General features: G+C 44.0%; 2 protein-coding genes across 2 annotated transcripts; both read right to left on the bottom strand.

Annotated features, from left to right (window-relative positions):
• Nucleotides 1–369: 369 nt before the first annotated feature.
• Nucleotides 370–1,347, bottom strand: LOC110630049. Its single transcript, XM_021777353.1, has one exon. The coding sequence runs from the start codon at nt 1,345–1,347 to the stop codon at nt 370–372; it is 978 nt and encodes a 325-aa protein (XP_021633045.1).
• A 12-nt stretch (nt 1,348–1,359) lies between these two features.
• LOC110630048 (uncharacterized mitochondrial protein AtMg00310-like) lies at nt 1,360–1,962 on the bottom strand. Its single transcript, XM_021777352.1, has one exon. It carries the CDS (start codon nt 1,960–1,962, stop codon nt 1,360–1,362), a length of 603 nt encoding a protein of 200 aa, XP_021633044.1.
• Between the last annotated feature and the right edge of the window lie 13,792 nt (nt 1,963–15,754).

Genomic DNA, 15,754 nt, shown 5'->3' with positions numbered 1-15,754 from the left:
AAGTATGAATATGACAATTCTCATGCGCGGCTGATCTTCATCTGGAGATTTTTTCCCCCATTAAAATCCATGATCTTCATCTCACCAATTCAAAAGTTGTTTCCAATTCATTCATCAATCAATCAAGTATATATATATATATATATATATATATATATATATATATATATATATAATGGTGTTTCTAAATACTTTTCTGTTTGTTTGTAAATGAAATTCTTGATAAACTAAATTCATTTAAAAACAATTTTCAATTCTAAACAAGTGATATTTTGAATTACTTCTATTGTTTTTTTTTTTTTTAAGTCAAGAAAATAAATATTATTATCTTGAACTATAATACTCAAACAGACACTCAGGTATATCAACTCAGAGTTTAAAACGATCAAAACGAATAGACTGTCTTGCTAACAGATGAGTAGCCTTATTCGCACTACGTCTAATCCAGCATAACGAAATATTTGGACAAAGAAGCAGAATAGCTTTACAATCCGAAACAATGACGCCAAACTCAGAAAAGTCCTCCGAATTTGAGCGAAAGGCGAAGAATAAAACCTGACTATCAATGAAAATACTTTCAGCCTGCAGGAAAGCATCACGAGCATACATTAAACATTGACGCAAGGCCAATGCCTTAGCAATAGCAGGAGAACCACGACCCTCGGTATAACTAGAAATTGCAATTGAAAAAACTCCTTCAGCATCTTCGAACACAGCACCAAATCCAAACAAATCCGAAGTTGAGAAAGTGGCACAATCCACATAAGCTAGCCAATCTGATGCACTAGAAGCCGAACCTGCATTAATAGAGAGAAGACTCGGACCTGGTGCACGTTGCTTATCAAGACCACAATGAAGATAATCTGTATAAAAAGTATTGGCAGCACTATAGATAGCCTGAGGTGTCAACACCTTATTATTCCACACTAACTCATTTCTTGCATGCCAAACTTTCCATGCATGAACTGCCAATCTTGAAGCATGTTCCCTACCAAAACTCACATGGATATGAAGGAATAAGTCTTGAAATGACAACCAAGAATTGGATAAGGCAACACCCACTAGTCTCCAGACCTCTCTTACCATGGGACAAGAAAAGAAAAAGTGGTCAATAGACTCATTCGCATCACAAAACAAGCACCCCAATGGAACGTCGACACCTCTCCTAGCCAAATTGTCTCGAGTAAGCAAAACACCACGAAACAATCTCCATATAAAGTCCCGAACCTTTGGAGGGACATAAAGAGCCCACATCTTCTTCCACAAGTCCGATGTACCCACCCTTAGATGCCGACCAAGCATAGAAAGCACACAATAATATGCTGTTTTGACCGTATAAAAGCCCATCTTCTCGAAATGCTAAATAAGCTTATCCGGTTTAGGATTAAGTGGCAAAGGAATAGCTAGAATAGATCGCACATCATCCATGGAAAAAATATTCAACACCTTCTCCAAATCCCACCGCAACTCTCCAGGCACAAACATATCACTAACATGCATGGCATCATCAATGAACATAGGATCATTCGGCACAAAATTTGAATCACTTGGCAACCAAGGATTATTCTTAACAAAAATGCTTCTACCATCTCCCACTCTCCAATGAGTACCCCGCACCAACAGTTGTTGAGATGAGTGAACACTCTTCCAAACATAGCTATAGTTAGAACCTAACGAAGCTGACATAAAATCCCCCGATGGGAAATATTTTGCTCTGAGCACATTATATAGAAGAGAGTTTGTGTCGGATAAAATCCTCCACCCCTGCTTACCCAACAACGCAGCATTGAAGCACCGCAGATCACGGAAACCCATATCACCATCCCCTTTCTGAACACACATACGGTCCCACGCCAGCCAATTAATACCTCGCCGATCATCCATACCACCACTCCACCAGAATTTGTTCAACATCACTTGCAATTGATTAGACGTAGCCAATGGGAGTAAAAACACATTCATACAGTATGCAGGGATAGCCTAAAGAACTGCTTTAATAAGGACCTCACATCCAGCCCGTGAGAGAAATCTGTTATTCCAACTATTACTACGTTTCCATATCCGATCTTTCAAAAAACTGAAGATTTGCATTTTACTCCTTCCAACCAGCGAAGGCAGTCCCAAATAAGTACTAGTACCCAGAGATTGATGAACACTGAGAACCGTAGAAACTGCAATGCAAATATCATCACGAATGCAAGGACTGAATATGATAGCAGACTTGTCAAAATTAATAGACTGCCCAGACACCGTTTCATAAACTGCTAAAAGAGATTTCACCTGTGAGGCCTCCATGACTGTGCCCTTAAAAAAGAGCAGAGAATCATCAGCAAAAAACAAGTGAGAAATTCTGGGACAACCCTGTTTTGCTGGACAACCCTGAATAAGCCCCAGACTCTCTCTGTTCTGAATAAGCAAAGATAAGCCCTCAGCAACAATCAAAAAAAGATAAGGTGAAATCGGGTCACCTTGATGCAACCCCCTCGTTGGAATAACTGGCCCAATCTCAGAACCATTAAGAGCAATTTTGTAAATAATATCTGAAAAACACATGCGCATCCAACCAATCTAGGTAGTAGAGAACCCCAAAGCAGACAACATTGCACTTAAATAGGCCCAATCAACCCTATCATATGCCTTAGCAATATCAATTTTCAAAGCGCAAAAACCATCAGATCCCCTAGTTTGTTGCTTTAAACCATGTATAGTTTCAAAAGCAACAATAAAATTATCAGTTATTAGACGACGGGGGACAAATGCCGACTGATTAGGGGAAATGATCTTATCTAATACTCTTTTAAAATGGTTAGCCAAAGCTTTAATCTTATCTAATACTCTCTTAAAATGGTTAGCCAAAGCTTTAGATAAAATTTTATACACCACATTGCACAGAGCGATAGGCCTAAAATCCTTCACCAACATCGGATTATCACATTTAGGGATCAACACAAGCAAAGTATTTGAAATATTAGCCGGAAGTGCACCTCTAGCCAACCATTCGCGACAAGCTTGACCAATATCCGGACCAAGAATCTTCCAATGCCTCTGAAAAAATGCTGGGTTAAGGCCGTCTAATCCTGGCGCTTTATCTGGATTCATTTGCAAAAGAGCGTGCCTGAATTCTTCATCAACAAAAGTTGTAGTTAACATAGCATTATCATGAGAATCAACTTTCGGCTGAACCAAGCTAATCACCTCACCAAAATCGGCAACTGCACCAGAGAATAATTCCTGAAAATATGATTGAAAAGTATCCGCAATTACATGCTAATTAGAAGAAATAGAGCCATCCGAGGTTGTAATTTCCACAATACGATTTTGCCTTCTTCGCGCCTTAATATTATTGTGAAAATATTTAGTGTTTTTGTCTCCATTGCGAAACCAAAAGAGCTTTGCTTGTTGGCGAATTCGAATCTCCTCTTCCGCTAGAATTTGATTCCACTGCTCCTTAAGCCGACGCACCTCCCTTGTATCAACCGAATCAAGATCTTCTTCAAGCCGTTTTCTGATCATATCTGTCTAAGCCCGTTTTAATTTATTTCTGTTCCGACCCCACTGCACAATACGATTGGCAGTAAAATCCTTTCTAGCAAGAAAGTCCAACCGAACCCCCTCTGCCCATGCTTTTGAAACAACCTCACCCAGCTCAGGATCCTCGAGCCATGAATTATCAAAACGGAAACGCCTACTCCCTATATGACAAGTAGGAGCAGTAGTTTCAACTAACAAAGGGTTGTGATCAGACACGGGAGCAACCAAAATTGAAGATAAAGCATCTGAAAAAATACCACTCCAAGCTGTATTAGAACATGCACGATCCAACCTTTCTTTAGAACAAAATGGAGCCCCCTCTCTATAAGTATAAGAAAGAAACGAGCCATTATGTTGTATATCAGACAAACCAGAATCTAACAACGCCCCTCGAAAATCAGAAATAAGATGAGAAGCTCGAAGAGGACCTCCACTCTTCTCTTCAGGCACTGCAATATCATTGTAATCCCCACAAACATAACCAAGGTAAATCATTACGTGAAGATAGCTCACGCAACAGGTTCCAAGAAGTACGGCGGCGAGTTGGTTCAGGACAACCATAGAACCCTATAAAACGCCATTGAGCAGAGCCAGTACCAATAGTGCAATCAATAAAATTTAAAGAAAAGTAAGAAATTTGTAACTGAACATCAGTATTCCACATCAAAGATAAACCCCCACCAATACCAATACTATCAACAGAAAAACAATTCGAATAATGCAAAAGGTTCTTTATTTGATTCATTCTTACACCATGAACTTTAGTTTCCATAAGAAATAAAATAGAAGGTTTATAATAAAAAACAAGATCCTCCATAGCATTAACTGCACGAGGATTACCAACACCTCGACAGTTCCAACAAAGAATCCTCATGGCTGTCGGTCGACCCGGCTTGCAGGTTCGATCGTTGGAGTAGAATTAACCGGCAATGAATCCATGGCATCAAAAACGTTGCTGGCGGTAGGAGAACGCTGTCGTTTTTTCCCCCCAACAGAATGCTGCATTGGGTCATCTTCACCTAAACCATTTGGGCCCAAATGATTCTAGTTAGTTTCCATCTGGCCTACTGCCTTTTCCCTCCCATCAGTAGTAGAAGACGTGCCCAAAAAGGAATTCAGAAAAGATTGGGATGGTAACAGCTGACGTCCTAGAGAAGGGCCCTGATTCTTCGGAGATAATGTCGCCTGAACAAACGGTGTTTCCACCCGCAGCCAGGAACTGGTCGGGCGGAGATTGCGACGGCGGACTGCGCGAAGTTCTGGCCCCCATAGAGGTTGCAACTCTTTCTTCTTCTTATGCAATAATAAACCACAGAAAGAATCAGTATGGCCGAGACAGCCACAGAAAAAACAGAAAACCATGAACCTCTCATAAGCAAAGCGAGCATAAAAGGCCTCTCCTGTAGGTGTAACCAGCTTCTTCCTGCGTTTAAGAGGATTCCTAACATCCACCTGAACCCTAATCCTCATATAAGAATCCTTTTCATTAGATGAGCAGTATGTAGTATCATAATCCAAAAAAGAGCCAACAAAATTCTCCAGATTAATAGCAATCGTTGCCGTATAGAAACCTGTCTTTAGATCATGAACCTGCACCCACTCATCGACAAAAATCAATGGAACCTGCAAAGGGTCTTCCCCCTCCATTAGTGTATGGAGAATGAGTAGATGATTGTTGTACAGCCAGGGTGTCCCTCACAAAACATGTTCCAAATCCACCACTGCCAAAAAATGAAAAAGATACCTTTTGGCTTCCAACTCAGTGATTTCGACCCCTCACAAAGGATGCCATATGTCAGCAAAAACCTCACGCATCGACTTGAAGTTGATGCGATTAAAAGTCAAAAACATACCCACCAAACAGTTCTCATATCGAAAATGTAATGACCCGAAAATCGGACCGCTACCGGCGCTAGAATCCAGGTCGGCTTAAGGCCGCCGGGACCCGTAGCAAGCCTGACATAAAACCTGTAAACCTGCTTAATCCCATACATGATCAAGAATATACATAAAAATTAAAACTTTTCTTTCAAACAAACACCAAACTCAACCTGAGCATGCATTGAACATAGACATAAACATAAACATCGACCCCTCTATGGGATCTCATCAATACCCCAATGGGCAAAAACAACATATGTTGAGTTGGTTTACATAAACATCATAAAAGATCTAGGATCATGCATTAAAAGTGATACCTTACACATAGGTCAAGCACAACCTATAATCCTCAATATCATTTCATTACATAATTATTTATAACTTTACAATTTTATCATGTCCACATTCTATCTATTACATACAACTGACTTCAATACTCTTGCTGACCTCCTGGTCTACCCTGTACCTGCAAACCTGGGGAATTTGGGAAAGGGGTGAGCTACTAGAGCCCAGTGAGCAGAATCATAAAGCATTTAAAACACATGCTATCATGGAATGCATCACATCACAACTAATCATATCAAGGATGAACTTGTCACCATTTAGCCCTCCACATATTCCAATCATGCCAGGGGCGTAGTGCAGGCCACACCTGGTCTTTCTCTTATACATAACATAACATACATAACCAATGGTGCCGGGGGCGTAGTGCAGGCCACATCCGGTCTTTCTCTTACATAGTGCCAAGGGCGTAGTGCAGGCCACACCTGGACTTCCATATCATATCATCACGTCATAACATATGAGGGCTAATGGATCATTCAACATTCATCCACAACAACAACATAATATGCAATGCAACATATTTGTGATTTCTAATGCAAACAACCTAGAATATCACATGGCATCCGTGATGCATGAACATGCTCAAAACTGATTTATTTACTTGAAACATAAAGAGTTATTCTACTCACCTCTGGCTAGCTCTGACACTGACTGAGAAGCAGCTGAACTCACTGCTGAGGTCCTCGGTTCCTCGGGTCCGAACCTACACAGGTGGACTCAAATGAGGGACCAAACAACTAGAACATAACTCTAAAAACATCCTCCAAAAACCCTCTAAAACTCCTCAAAACATCCATGCAAAAACATGCAAAGGAAGGCTGGACAGGGCACTTTCGGCGGCAGGTTCGGCGGCCGAAAGTCCCTCTAGAGCCGAAAGTCAGGCAGGTTCAGCGGCACCTTCGGCGGCCGAAACTCCCAGACAGAGGCGAAACTCATGCATGTTCGGCGGCACTTTCGGCGGCCGAAACTCCCAGACAGAGACGAAAGTCTCCTTTCGGGGGCAAGCTTTGGCAGCCGAAGGCTGCTTCCACAAGCATGTTCGGCTGCCGAAGCTGGTTTCTCCCTCAGTGGCAGAAACTCAGCTCTTTTATGCATATACGCCTCCCAATCCATCTAAACATGCATAAACCTATTCTACAACATACATACACAAGCATACAAGCTCCTAGGGGCTTCAAACTATCTAAAACCCCATCTACAACACATCAATCATGCATTTGCAAGCCACATTGTTCAAAAACACATCATAAACTCATAAACCTAACCATAAGCTAAACATGCCTTCTACCCCATAGATCTTCATAAAACTTACTTAAAACATGCAATGAGCTTAAGATCGGCTCTTACCTCTTGAAGATCGAGAGAGAGACGACCTAATCTTGGAGATGGGAGATTTTCAACTTCCTTGGGTCTCCAAGCTCAAAACTTGCTCAAAACTTGAAAATCTTCAAAACAAGATGAAAACTTGTGAAAATCGTGAAAGATTTGAAGGAAGAACTCAAAGATTAGTGAGGGACGGCGGAGAGCTCACCTTGGCCGAAAATGGGGAGAAAAGCTCGCCCATTTCGTCTAAGGGACCCTTTTATAGTGGCTAGCCAGGCCACGTTCGGGGGCCGAACGTGCCTCCGCATGCATGCCATGTTCGGCGGTCGAACTTGAGGTTCGGCGACCGAACCTGGACTTTCCTCACTTATGCCTTCGGGGGCCTAAGGCACACCCGAAATGCATGCATGTTCGGCGGCCGAACTTGAGATTCGGTGGCCGAACCTGGGTTTTCCTCCAAGGTTGTTTTCATGCAAAAACTCATTTCCTTTTTACTTAAAACCATGGAATACATTAAAACATTTTATGAAAACATGTTTCTACCCTACTAGAGGCTTCCGACATCCGAGATTCCACCGGACGGTAGGAATTCCGATACCGGAGTCTAGCCGGGTATTACATTCTCCCCCCCTTAAGAACATTCGTCCCCGAATGTTCCTCAACTAGTACATGCAAGGTATACAACATATCATACACATAAAACACATGAAACATATTAGAAACTAATCTTAGAAAAGATAAGGGTATTGCTGGAGCATGGACTCCCGTGTCTCCCAAGTGCATTCTTCCAAATTGTGGTGGTTCCACAGGACTTTCACCATCGGAATTTCCTTGTTTCTTAGCTTTCTGATCTGGGTGTCTATGATCCGTACCGGCTGTTCAACATAGGTGAGATCCTCTTGGATCTCCACATCAGGCTCACTAAGAACCTTGCTCGGATCTGACACAAACTTTCTCAACATTGAAACATGAAAAACCGGATGGATTCTTTCCATTGAAGCAGGTAATTCCAGCTTGTACGACACATTCCCAATCTTTTGCAAGATTTTCAAGGGTCCGATGTATCGTGGGGCTAGTTTACCTTTCTTCCCGAAGCGAACCACTCCTTTCATAGGAGACACCTTGAGCAATACCAGATCCCCCTCCTGAAACTCTACCTGTCTTCTGCGGATGTCTGCATAACTCTTCTGTCTGCTTGCAGCAGTCTTGATCCTTTCTTTGATTATGGGTACTACCCTGCTGGTAATCTCTACTAGCTCAGGCCCTGCCAAGGCCTTTTCTCCAACTTCTTCCCAGCAAACAGGTGATCTGCACTTCCTCCCATACAAAGCTTCATATGGAGCCATCCCGATGCTAGCATGATGGCTGTTATTGTAGGCAAACTCCACCAAGGGTAGATGCTGCCTCCAAGAACCGCCAAAGTCCAGTACACACATTCTAAGCATATCCTCTATGGTCTGGATGGTCCTTTCTGATTGTCCGTCCGTCTGTGGATGGAAAGCAGTGCTAAAATCCAACCTGGTACCCATGGCATTCTGCAGACTCCGCCAAAATCTGGAGGTGAACTGGGGCCCTCTATCCAACACTATTGAAACAGGAACCCCATGCAGCCTGACGATCTCATCAACATATACCTGCGCCAACTTGTCCACAGAATAGCCACTCCTGACAGGGATGAAGTGAGCAGATTTGGTGAGTCTGTCCACAATCACCCATATGGAGTCCAATCTGTTGGACGTCGCCGGTAACCCCACTACGAAGTCCATAGCTATATTTTCCCATTTCCACTCTGGAATAGGTAGCGGGTTAAGCATTCCGGCCGGCTTCTGATGTTCCAGCTTCACCCTCTGACATACTTCGCAGGCTGACACAAACTGTGCCACTTCTTTCTTCATAGCTGGCCACCAATAAACCTTCTTCAGATCTTGATACATCTTGGTGGCTTCGGGGTGAACGCTGTATCTTGCATTATGAGCCTCTCTCATAATGTCTCATTTTAGCCCTATGTCATCTGGTACACATAGTCTGCTCCCATAGCGGAGGATCCCTTTGCTGTCGAATCTAAACTCACTATCTTTGCCTGACTGAACAGTCCTGGCAATCTTCACTAACTTTGGGTCCTCATGCTGTTTCTGAGCCACCTGCTCCAGAAACACGGGTGCCACTCTCATCTGGACTACCAAAGCACCTGTACCAGACAACTCCAACTGTAGACCTTCCTCAACGAGCTTGTAAAACTCCTTCACCACTGGCCTCCTCTCTGCTGATATGTGGGATAAACTGCCTAGTGACTTCCGGCTTAGGGCGTCTGCCACGACATTCGCCTTACCCGGATGATACTGAATCTTGCAATCATAATCACTCAGCAGCTCTACCCATCTCCTCTGTCTCAAGTTCAAATCTCTTTGACTCAGGATGTACTGCAGGCTCTTATGATCTGTAAAGATCTCACATTTTACCCCATAGAGGTAGTGCCTCCACATCTTGAGTGCAAAGATTACTGCTGTCATCTCAAGGTCATGTGTGGGGTAATTCAACTCATGCTTCTTCAGCTGCCTAGAAGCATAAGCAATCACCCTCTCATTCTGCATTAGTACACAACCCAGTCCCACACGGGACGCATCATAGAAGACTGTAAAGTCCTCATCACTAGATGGCAGAGCTAACACTGGTGCTGAAGTCAACCTCTTCTTAAGCTCTTCAAAACTCTCTTCACACTGGTCGGTCCACACAAACTTCTAATTCTTCCTGGTTAACCTGGTCAGAGGAGCTGCAATTTTTGAGAAGTCCTGAACGAACCTCCTGTAGTAACTTGCCAAACCCAAGAAACTCCTGATTTCTGTCACTGAAGTGGGTCTAGGCCAGTTAGCCACAGCTTCTACCTTCTTGGGGTCCACCTCTATTCCATTTTCCGACACCACGTGCCCCAAGAATGAAATACTCCTCAGCCAGAACTCACACTTAGAGAACTTGGCATACAAGCCATGTTCCCTTAAGGTCTATAGAACCAACCTCAGATGATGGGCATGCTCCTCTGCATTCCTGGAATACACCAAGATATCATCTATGAAGACAATAACGAAGTGATCCAGGTACTGGTTAAACACTCTGTTCATGAGATCCATGAATGCTGCAGGGGCGTTGGTTAACCCGAACGGCATTACTAGGAACTCAAAATGCCCATATCTGGTCCTGAAAGCTGTCTTTGGCACATCTTCCTCTCTAATCCTCAGCTGATGATACCCGGACCTCAGATCTATTTTGGAGAAACAACCCGCTCCTATTAGCTGGTCGAATAGATCATCGATCCTTGGCAAAGGGCACCTATTCTTGGTAGTGACTTTGTTCAACTGCCTGTAGTTGATACAAAGTCTAAGGGATCCATCCTTCTTTCTGACAAACAAGACTGGAGCACCCCAGGGTGAGGTACTCGGTCGGATGAAGCCCTTGTCTACAAGCTCTTGCAACTGTTCTTTCAACTCTTTCAATTCTGCTGGTGCCATCCTGTAAGGAGGGATAGAGATCGGTCGAGTTCCAGGCATCAGTTCTATCTCGAAATCTATCTCCCTAGCAGGTGGTAAACCTGGCAGCTCGTCTGGGAACACATCCAAAAACTCTTTGACCACCGGCACCGAGGCGGGCTCTCTAACCTGACTGCTAAGCTCTCTCACATGAGCCAAATACCCCTGACATCCCCTCCTAAGCAACCTACGAGCCTGAAGAGCTGGTATCAGACCTCTAGGTGTACCCCTCCTGTCTCCTCTGAAGACTACCTCTGACCCATCCTGACCTCTGAACCTGACTACCTTGTCCCTGCAGTCCAAGGTAGCACTATGGGTAGATAACCAGTCCATCCCTAGAATGACGTCAAAATCTGTCAAATCTAGAACCACCAGGTCGGCGGACAAGTATCTTCCCTCAACAAACACAGGACTACACTGGCAGACTGACTCTGCCACTGATGGATCACACTTGGGTCCACTGACCCAGAGAGGACACTCTAACCCAGAGATCATCAACCCTAACCTCTCAACGGCTCTCGGTGCAATAAAAGAATGAGATGCAACAGGGTCCATCAAGGCATACACATCTGAACAACTAATGACTAAGTTACCTGCCACCACGGTGTTAGATGCATCTGCCTCCTGCTGTGTCATCGTGAAGATCCGTGCTGGAGCTGATGGACCTTCACCTCTGAAACCCGCTGAAGAAGAGGCTGCCCCTCTCCCTCTACCTCTGCCACTGGCCTGAGTCGTGGCTGGAGCTGCTGGCTGCGCTACACTACCTGAAGCTGTCTGCTGGGACTGTACCATCGGGGCTGCTCTTGGACATTCTCGAGACATATGCCCCTCCTGACCACATCTGTAACAGGCTGTCGTCCCAAACCGACATACTCCCCTGTGTGGCTTACCACACCTTGCACAAACTGCATTATCCGCACCAAAGCTTGAGCCACCTCCAAATCCCAGACTGGACTTAACTTTGTTCCAGAACTTGTTCTTCTTCGACTTCCTAGGGCCTCTGTCCCACTTTTTACTACCTGAAGCTGCTGCACTCAGAGAAGAAGAGCCTGGGGTCTTAGAACCAGAAGGCTGTGCCACTGACTGCTTGACTATCCCCTCGATGATAGCACTAGCCTCCATCCTCCTAGCCATATCCACTATGGCATGGAAGCTCTCCCTATCTGCGGACTGGATCAAGGAGGAATACCTGGAGTGAAGTTTCATGATATACCTCCTTGATTTCTTCTGGTCTATGTCAAGAGTTTGCCCTGCAAACGGCAACAGCTCCAAGAATCTGTCGGTGTACTCCTCTACACTCATTTCCTCTGTTTGCCTTAACTGTTCAAACTCAATCATCTTTAGTTCTCTTGAACTATCAGGAAAGGCCCATCCTGCGAATTCATTTGCAAACTCCTCCCATGATAGGCTGTCCAACCTCGGGCTCACATAGTTCTTGAACCACTCACGGGCCTTTTTGTATTTTAATGTGAACCCAGCCATCTTAATGGCTCTACTGTCATCCGCCCCTATCTCATCTGTAATTGTTTTGACCCTCTCAAGGTACACAAACGGGTCATCACCGGCTTCAAACTGGGGAGCACCCAGCTTCATGTAGTCGATCATCTTGACCTTGCTCCCACCAGATGAGCTAGGCTTAGGCATATGGGTTGCTGGAACTGTGGGTTCTGCTGATGGTGGAGGAGGTGCAACATTTTCTGAGGTAGGGTTTGCTGGATTTGGATAGTAAGGTGGGGGTGGATACATTGGGTATTGTGAATATGGTGGGTAGTAGGGTGGGTATGGCATGTGTGTAGGATAAGGGGTAAAGCTAGGGTAATCCGATGTACCTCCCATCGAATACCCGGGATTTTGTGAGAAGTGTGGGTAGTGGGGTGGCTGAACAAATCCCGAGGCCTGAGTGCCTCCTTGGGACTCTCCCATTCCCTCTTCTGACATGCTAACACCCAGACTGCCATCCCTCCTCTGCTCTACGTCCATATCATCCCCCATGTCTTCTGACATTCCTCCCTGAACTGTTCCCCTCACTGATCTGCTCCTACCCAGATCCAGAGACCTTCTAGGGTCTCTTACTGCTCTTTCTCTGTTAGACCTACTAGACATTGCCCTAGGCAATGTGGGAGGACGGGCGCTCATGCCCTCATCCTCAGGTGGCACTCCAGTCAATCGTGCAGATCGACGAGTTCCTCTCATCCTGTTTTCTGAAAAACAGCACAAAGCACATAAACATCAGCATCAAATGGTTCATGTGTCAACACATGAACCCGCATCACATACATCACATAACAATCATAACATTAATGCACATGCATATTATCATGGCATTTCACATCATTATACAAGACAGGACTCCACATCCTATCCTAGTGGACATGATCTTTCCTATTGTGCTTGACCTTCTATAACATCTATGAGCCCGACACTCTAGGTCCGACCATATGAACCTAGGGCTCTGATACCATTCTGTAACGATCCGAAAATCAGACCGCTATCGGCGCTAGAATCCAGGTCGGCTTAAGGCCGCCGGGACCCGTAGCAAGCCTGACATAAAACCTGTAAACCTGCTTAATCCTATACATGATCAAGAATATACATAAAAATTAAAACTTTTCTTTCAAACAAATACCAAACTCAACCTGAGCATGCATTGAACATATACATAAACATAAACATCGACCCATCTATGGGATCTCATCAATGCCCCAATGGGCAAAAACAAGATATGTTGAGTTGGTTTACATAAACATCATAAAAGATCTAGGATCATGCATTAAAAGGGATACCTTACACATAGGTCAAGCACAACCTCTAATCCTCAATATCATTTCATTACATAACTATTTATAACTTTACAATTTTATCATGTCCACATTCTATCTATTACATACAACTGACTTCAATACTCTTGCTGACCTCCTGGTCTACCCTGTACCTGCAAACCTGGGGAATTTGGGAAAGGGGTGAGCTACTAGAACCCAGTGAGCAGAATCATAAAGCATTTAAAACACATGCTATCATGGAATGCATCACATCACAACTAATCATATCAAGGATGAACTTGTCACCATTTAGCCCTCCACATATTCCAATCATGCCAGGGGCGTAGTGCAGGCCACACCTGGTCTTTCTCTTATACATAACATAACATACATAACCAATGGTGCCGGGGGCATAGTGCAGGCCACATCCGGTCTTTCTCTTACATAGTGCCAGGGGCGTAGTGCAGGCCACACCTGGACTTCCATATCATATCATCACGTCATAACATATGAGGGCTAATGGATCATTCAACATTCATCCACAACAATAACATAATATGCAATGCAACATATTCGTGATTTCTAATGCAAACAACCTAGAATATCACATGGCATCCGTGATGCATGAACATGCTCAAAACTGATTTATTTACTTGAAACATAAAGAGTTATTCTACTCACCTCTGGCTAGCTCTGACACTGACTGAGAAGCAGTTGAACTCACTGCTGAGGTCCTCGGTTCCTCGGGTTCGAACCTACACAGGTGGACTCAAATGAGGGACCAAACAACTAGAACATAACTCTAAAAACATCCTCCAAAAACCCTCTAAAACTCCTCAAAACATCCATGCAAAAACATGCAAAGGAAGGCTGGACAAGGCACTTTCGGCGGCAGGTTCGGCGGCCGAAAGTCCCTCTAGAGCCGAAAGTCAGGCAGGTTCGGCGGCACCTTCGGCGGCCGAAACTCCCAGACAGAGGCGAAACTCATGCATGTTCGGCGGCACTTTCGGCGGCCGAAACTCCCAGACAGAGACGAAAGTCTCCTTTCGGGGGCAAGCTTTGGCAGCCGAAGGCTGCTTCCACAAGCATGTTCGGCGGCCGAAAGTTCCTTCGGCTGCCGAACCTGGTTTCTCCCTCAGTGGCAGAAACTCAGCTCTTTTATGCATATACGCCTCCCAATCCATCCAAACATGCATAAACCTATTCTACAACACACATACACAAGCATACAAGCTCCTAGGGGCTTCAAACTATCTAAAACCCCATCTACAACACATCAATCATGCATTTGCAAGCCACATTGTTCAAAAACACATCATAAACTCATAAACCTAACCATAAGCTAAACATGCTTTCTACCCCATAGATCTTCATAAAACTTACTTAAAACATGCAATGAGCTTAAGATCGGCTCTTACCTCTTGGAGATCGAGAGAGAGACGACCTAATCTTGGAGATGGGAGATTTTCAACTTCCTTGGGTCTCCAAGCTCAAAACTTGCTCAAAACTTGAAAATCTTCAAAATAAGATGAAAACTTGTGAAAATCGTGAAAGATTTGAAGGAAGAACTCAAAGATTAGTGAGGGACGGCGGAGAGCTCACCTTGGCCGAAAATGGGGAAAAAAGCTCGCCCATTTCGGCTAAGGGACCCTTTTATAGTGGCTGGCCAAGCCACGTTCGGGGGCCGAACGTGCCTCCGCATGCATGCCATGTTCGGCGGCCGAACTTGAGGTTCGGCGGCCGAACCTGGACTTTCCTCACTTATGCCTTCGGGGACCTAAGGCACACCCGAAATGCATGCATGTTCGGCGGCCGAACTTGAGATTCGGCGGCCGAACCTGGATTTTCCTCCAAGGTTGTTTTCATGCAAAAACTCATTTCCTTTTTACTTAAAACCATGGAATACTTTAAAACATTTTATGAAAACATGTTTCTACCCTACTAGAGGCTTCCGACATCCGAGATTCCATCGGACGGTAGGAATTCCGATACCGGAGTCTAGCCGGGTATTACAGAAAAGAAGGGGCATCAGCAACCGAGACCACAACCAACCCCTCATCCTCCTCGTCCGAAAGCGACAATTGTTGAAAATTGGCCTCCATAGAAACAGAAACCCTAGGTTCTGACAAAAACGAAAAAACCCTAAGCACAAGGCTTACGAAAAATTCTATTGTTTATTTGTAATATATATGATGAATGTGGAAAGATAGGAATATTGAGATTACTAAAAAATATCCTTAATTAGATTAGATAATTATTTTTTTAAAAAAACTTTGGTTTAAATAATAATAATATACTATTATTTAATAATATTTAATGTAATTGGTTAAGTAAATTTGCTATTTAAATTTCTATTTCTTTCTATTAATGGATAAGCTTTTATTATTTTTATTT

This window comes from Manihot esculenta, chromosome 13, assembly GCF_001659605.2.
Source record: "Manihot esculenta cultivar AM560-2 chromosome 13, M.esculenta_v8, whole genome shotgun sequence".
NCBI classification, from domain to species: domain Eukaryota; kingdom Viridiplantae; phylum Streptophyta; class Magnoliopsida; order Malpighiales; family Euphorbiaceae; genus Manihot; species Manihot esculenta.
Note: the sequence above shows the minus strand (reverse complement) of the source record. Positions and strands in the feature narration are given on the sequence as shown.

Coding starts and splice junctions, on each gene's coding strand:
- LOC110630049 (XM_021777353.1), bottom strand. CDS start 1,347: ATGGGCTTTTATACGGTCAAAACAGCATATTATTGTGTGCTTTCTATG.
- LOC110630048 (XM_021777352.1), bottom strand. CDS start 1,962: ATGAATGTGTTTTTACTCCCATTGGCTACGTCTAATCAATTGCAAGTG.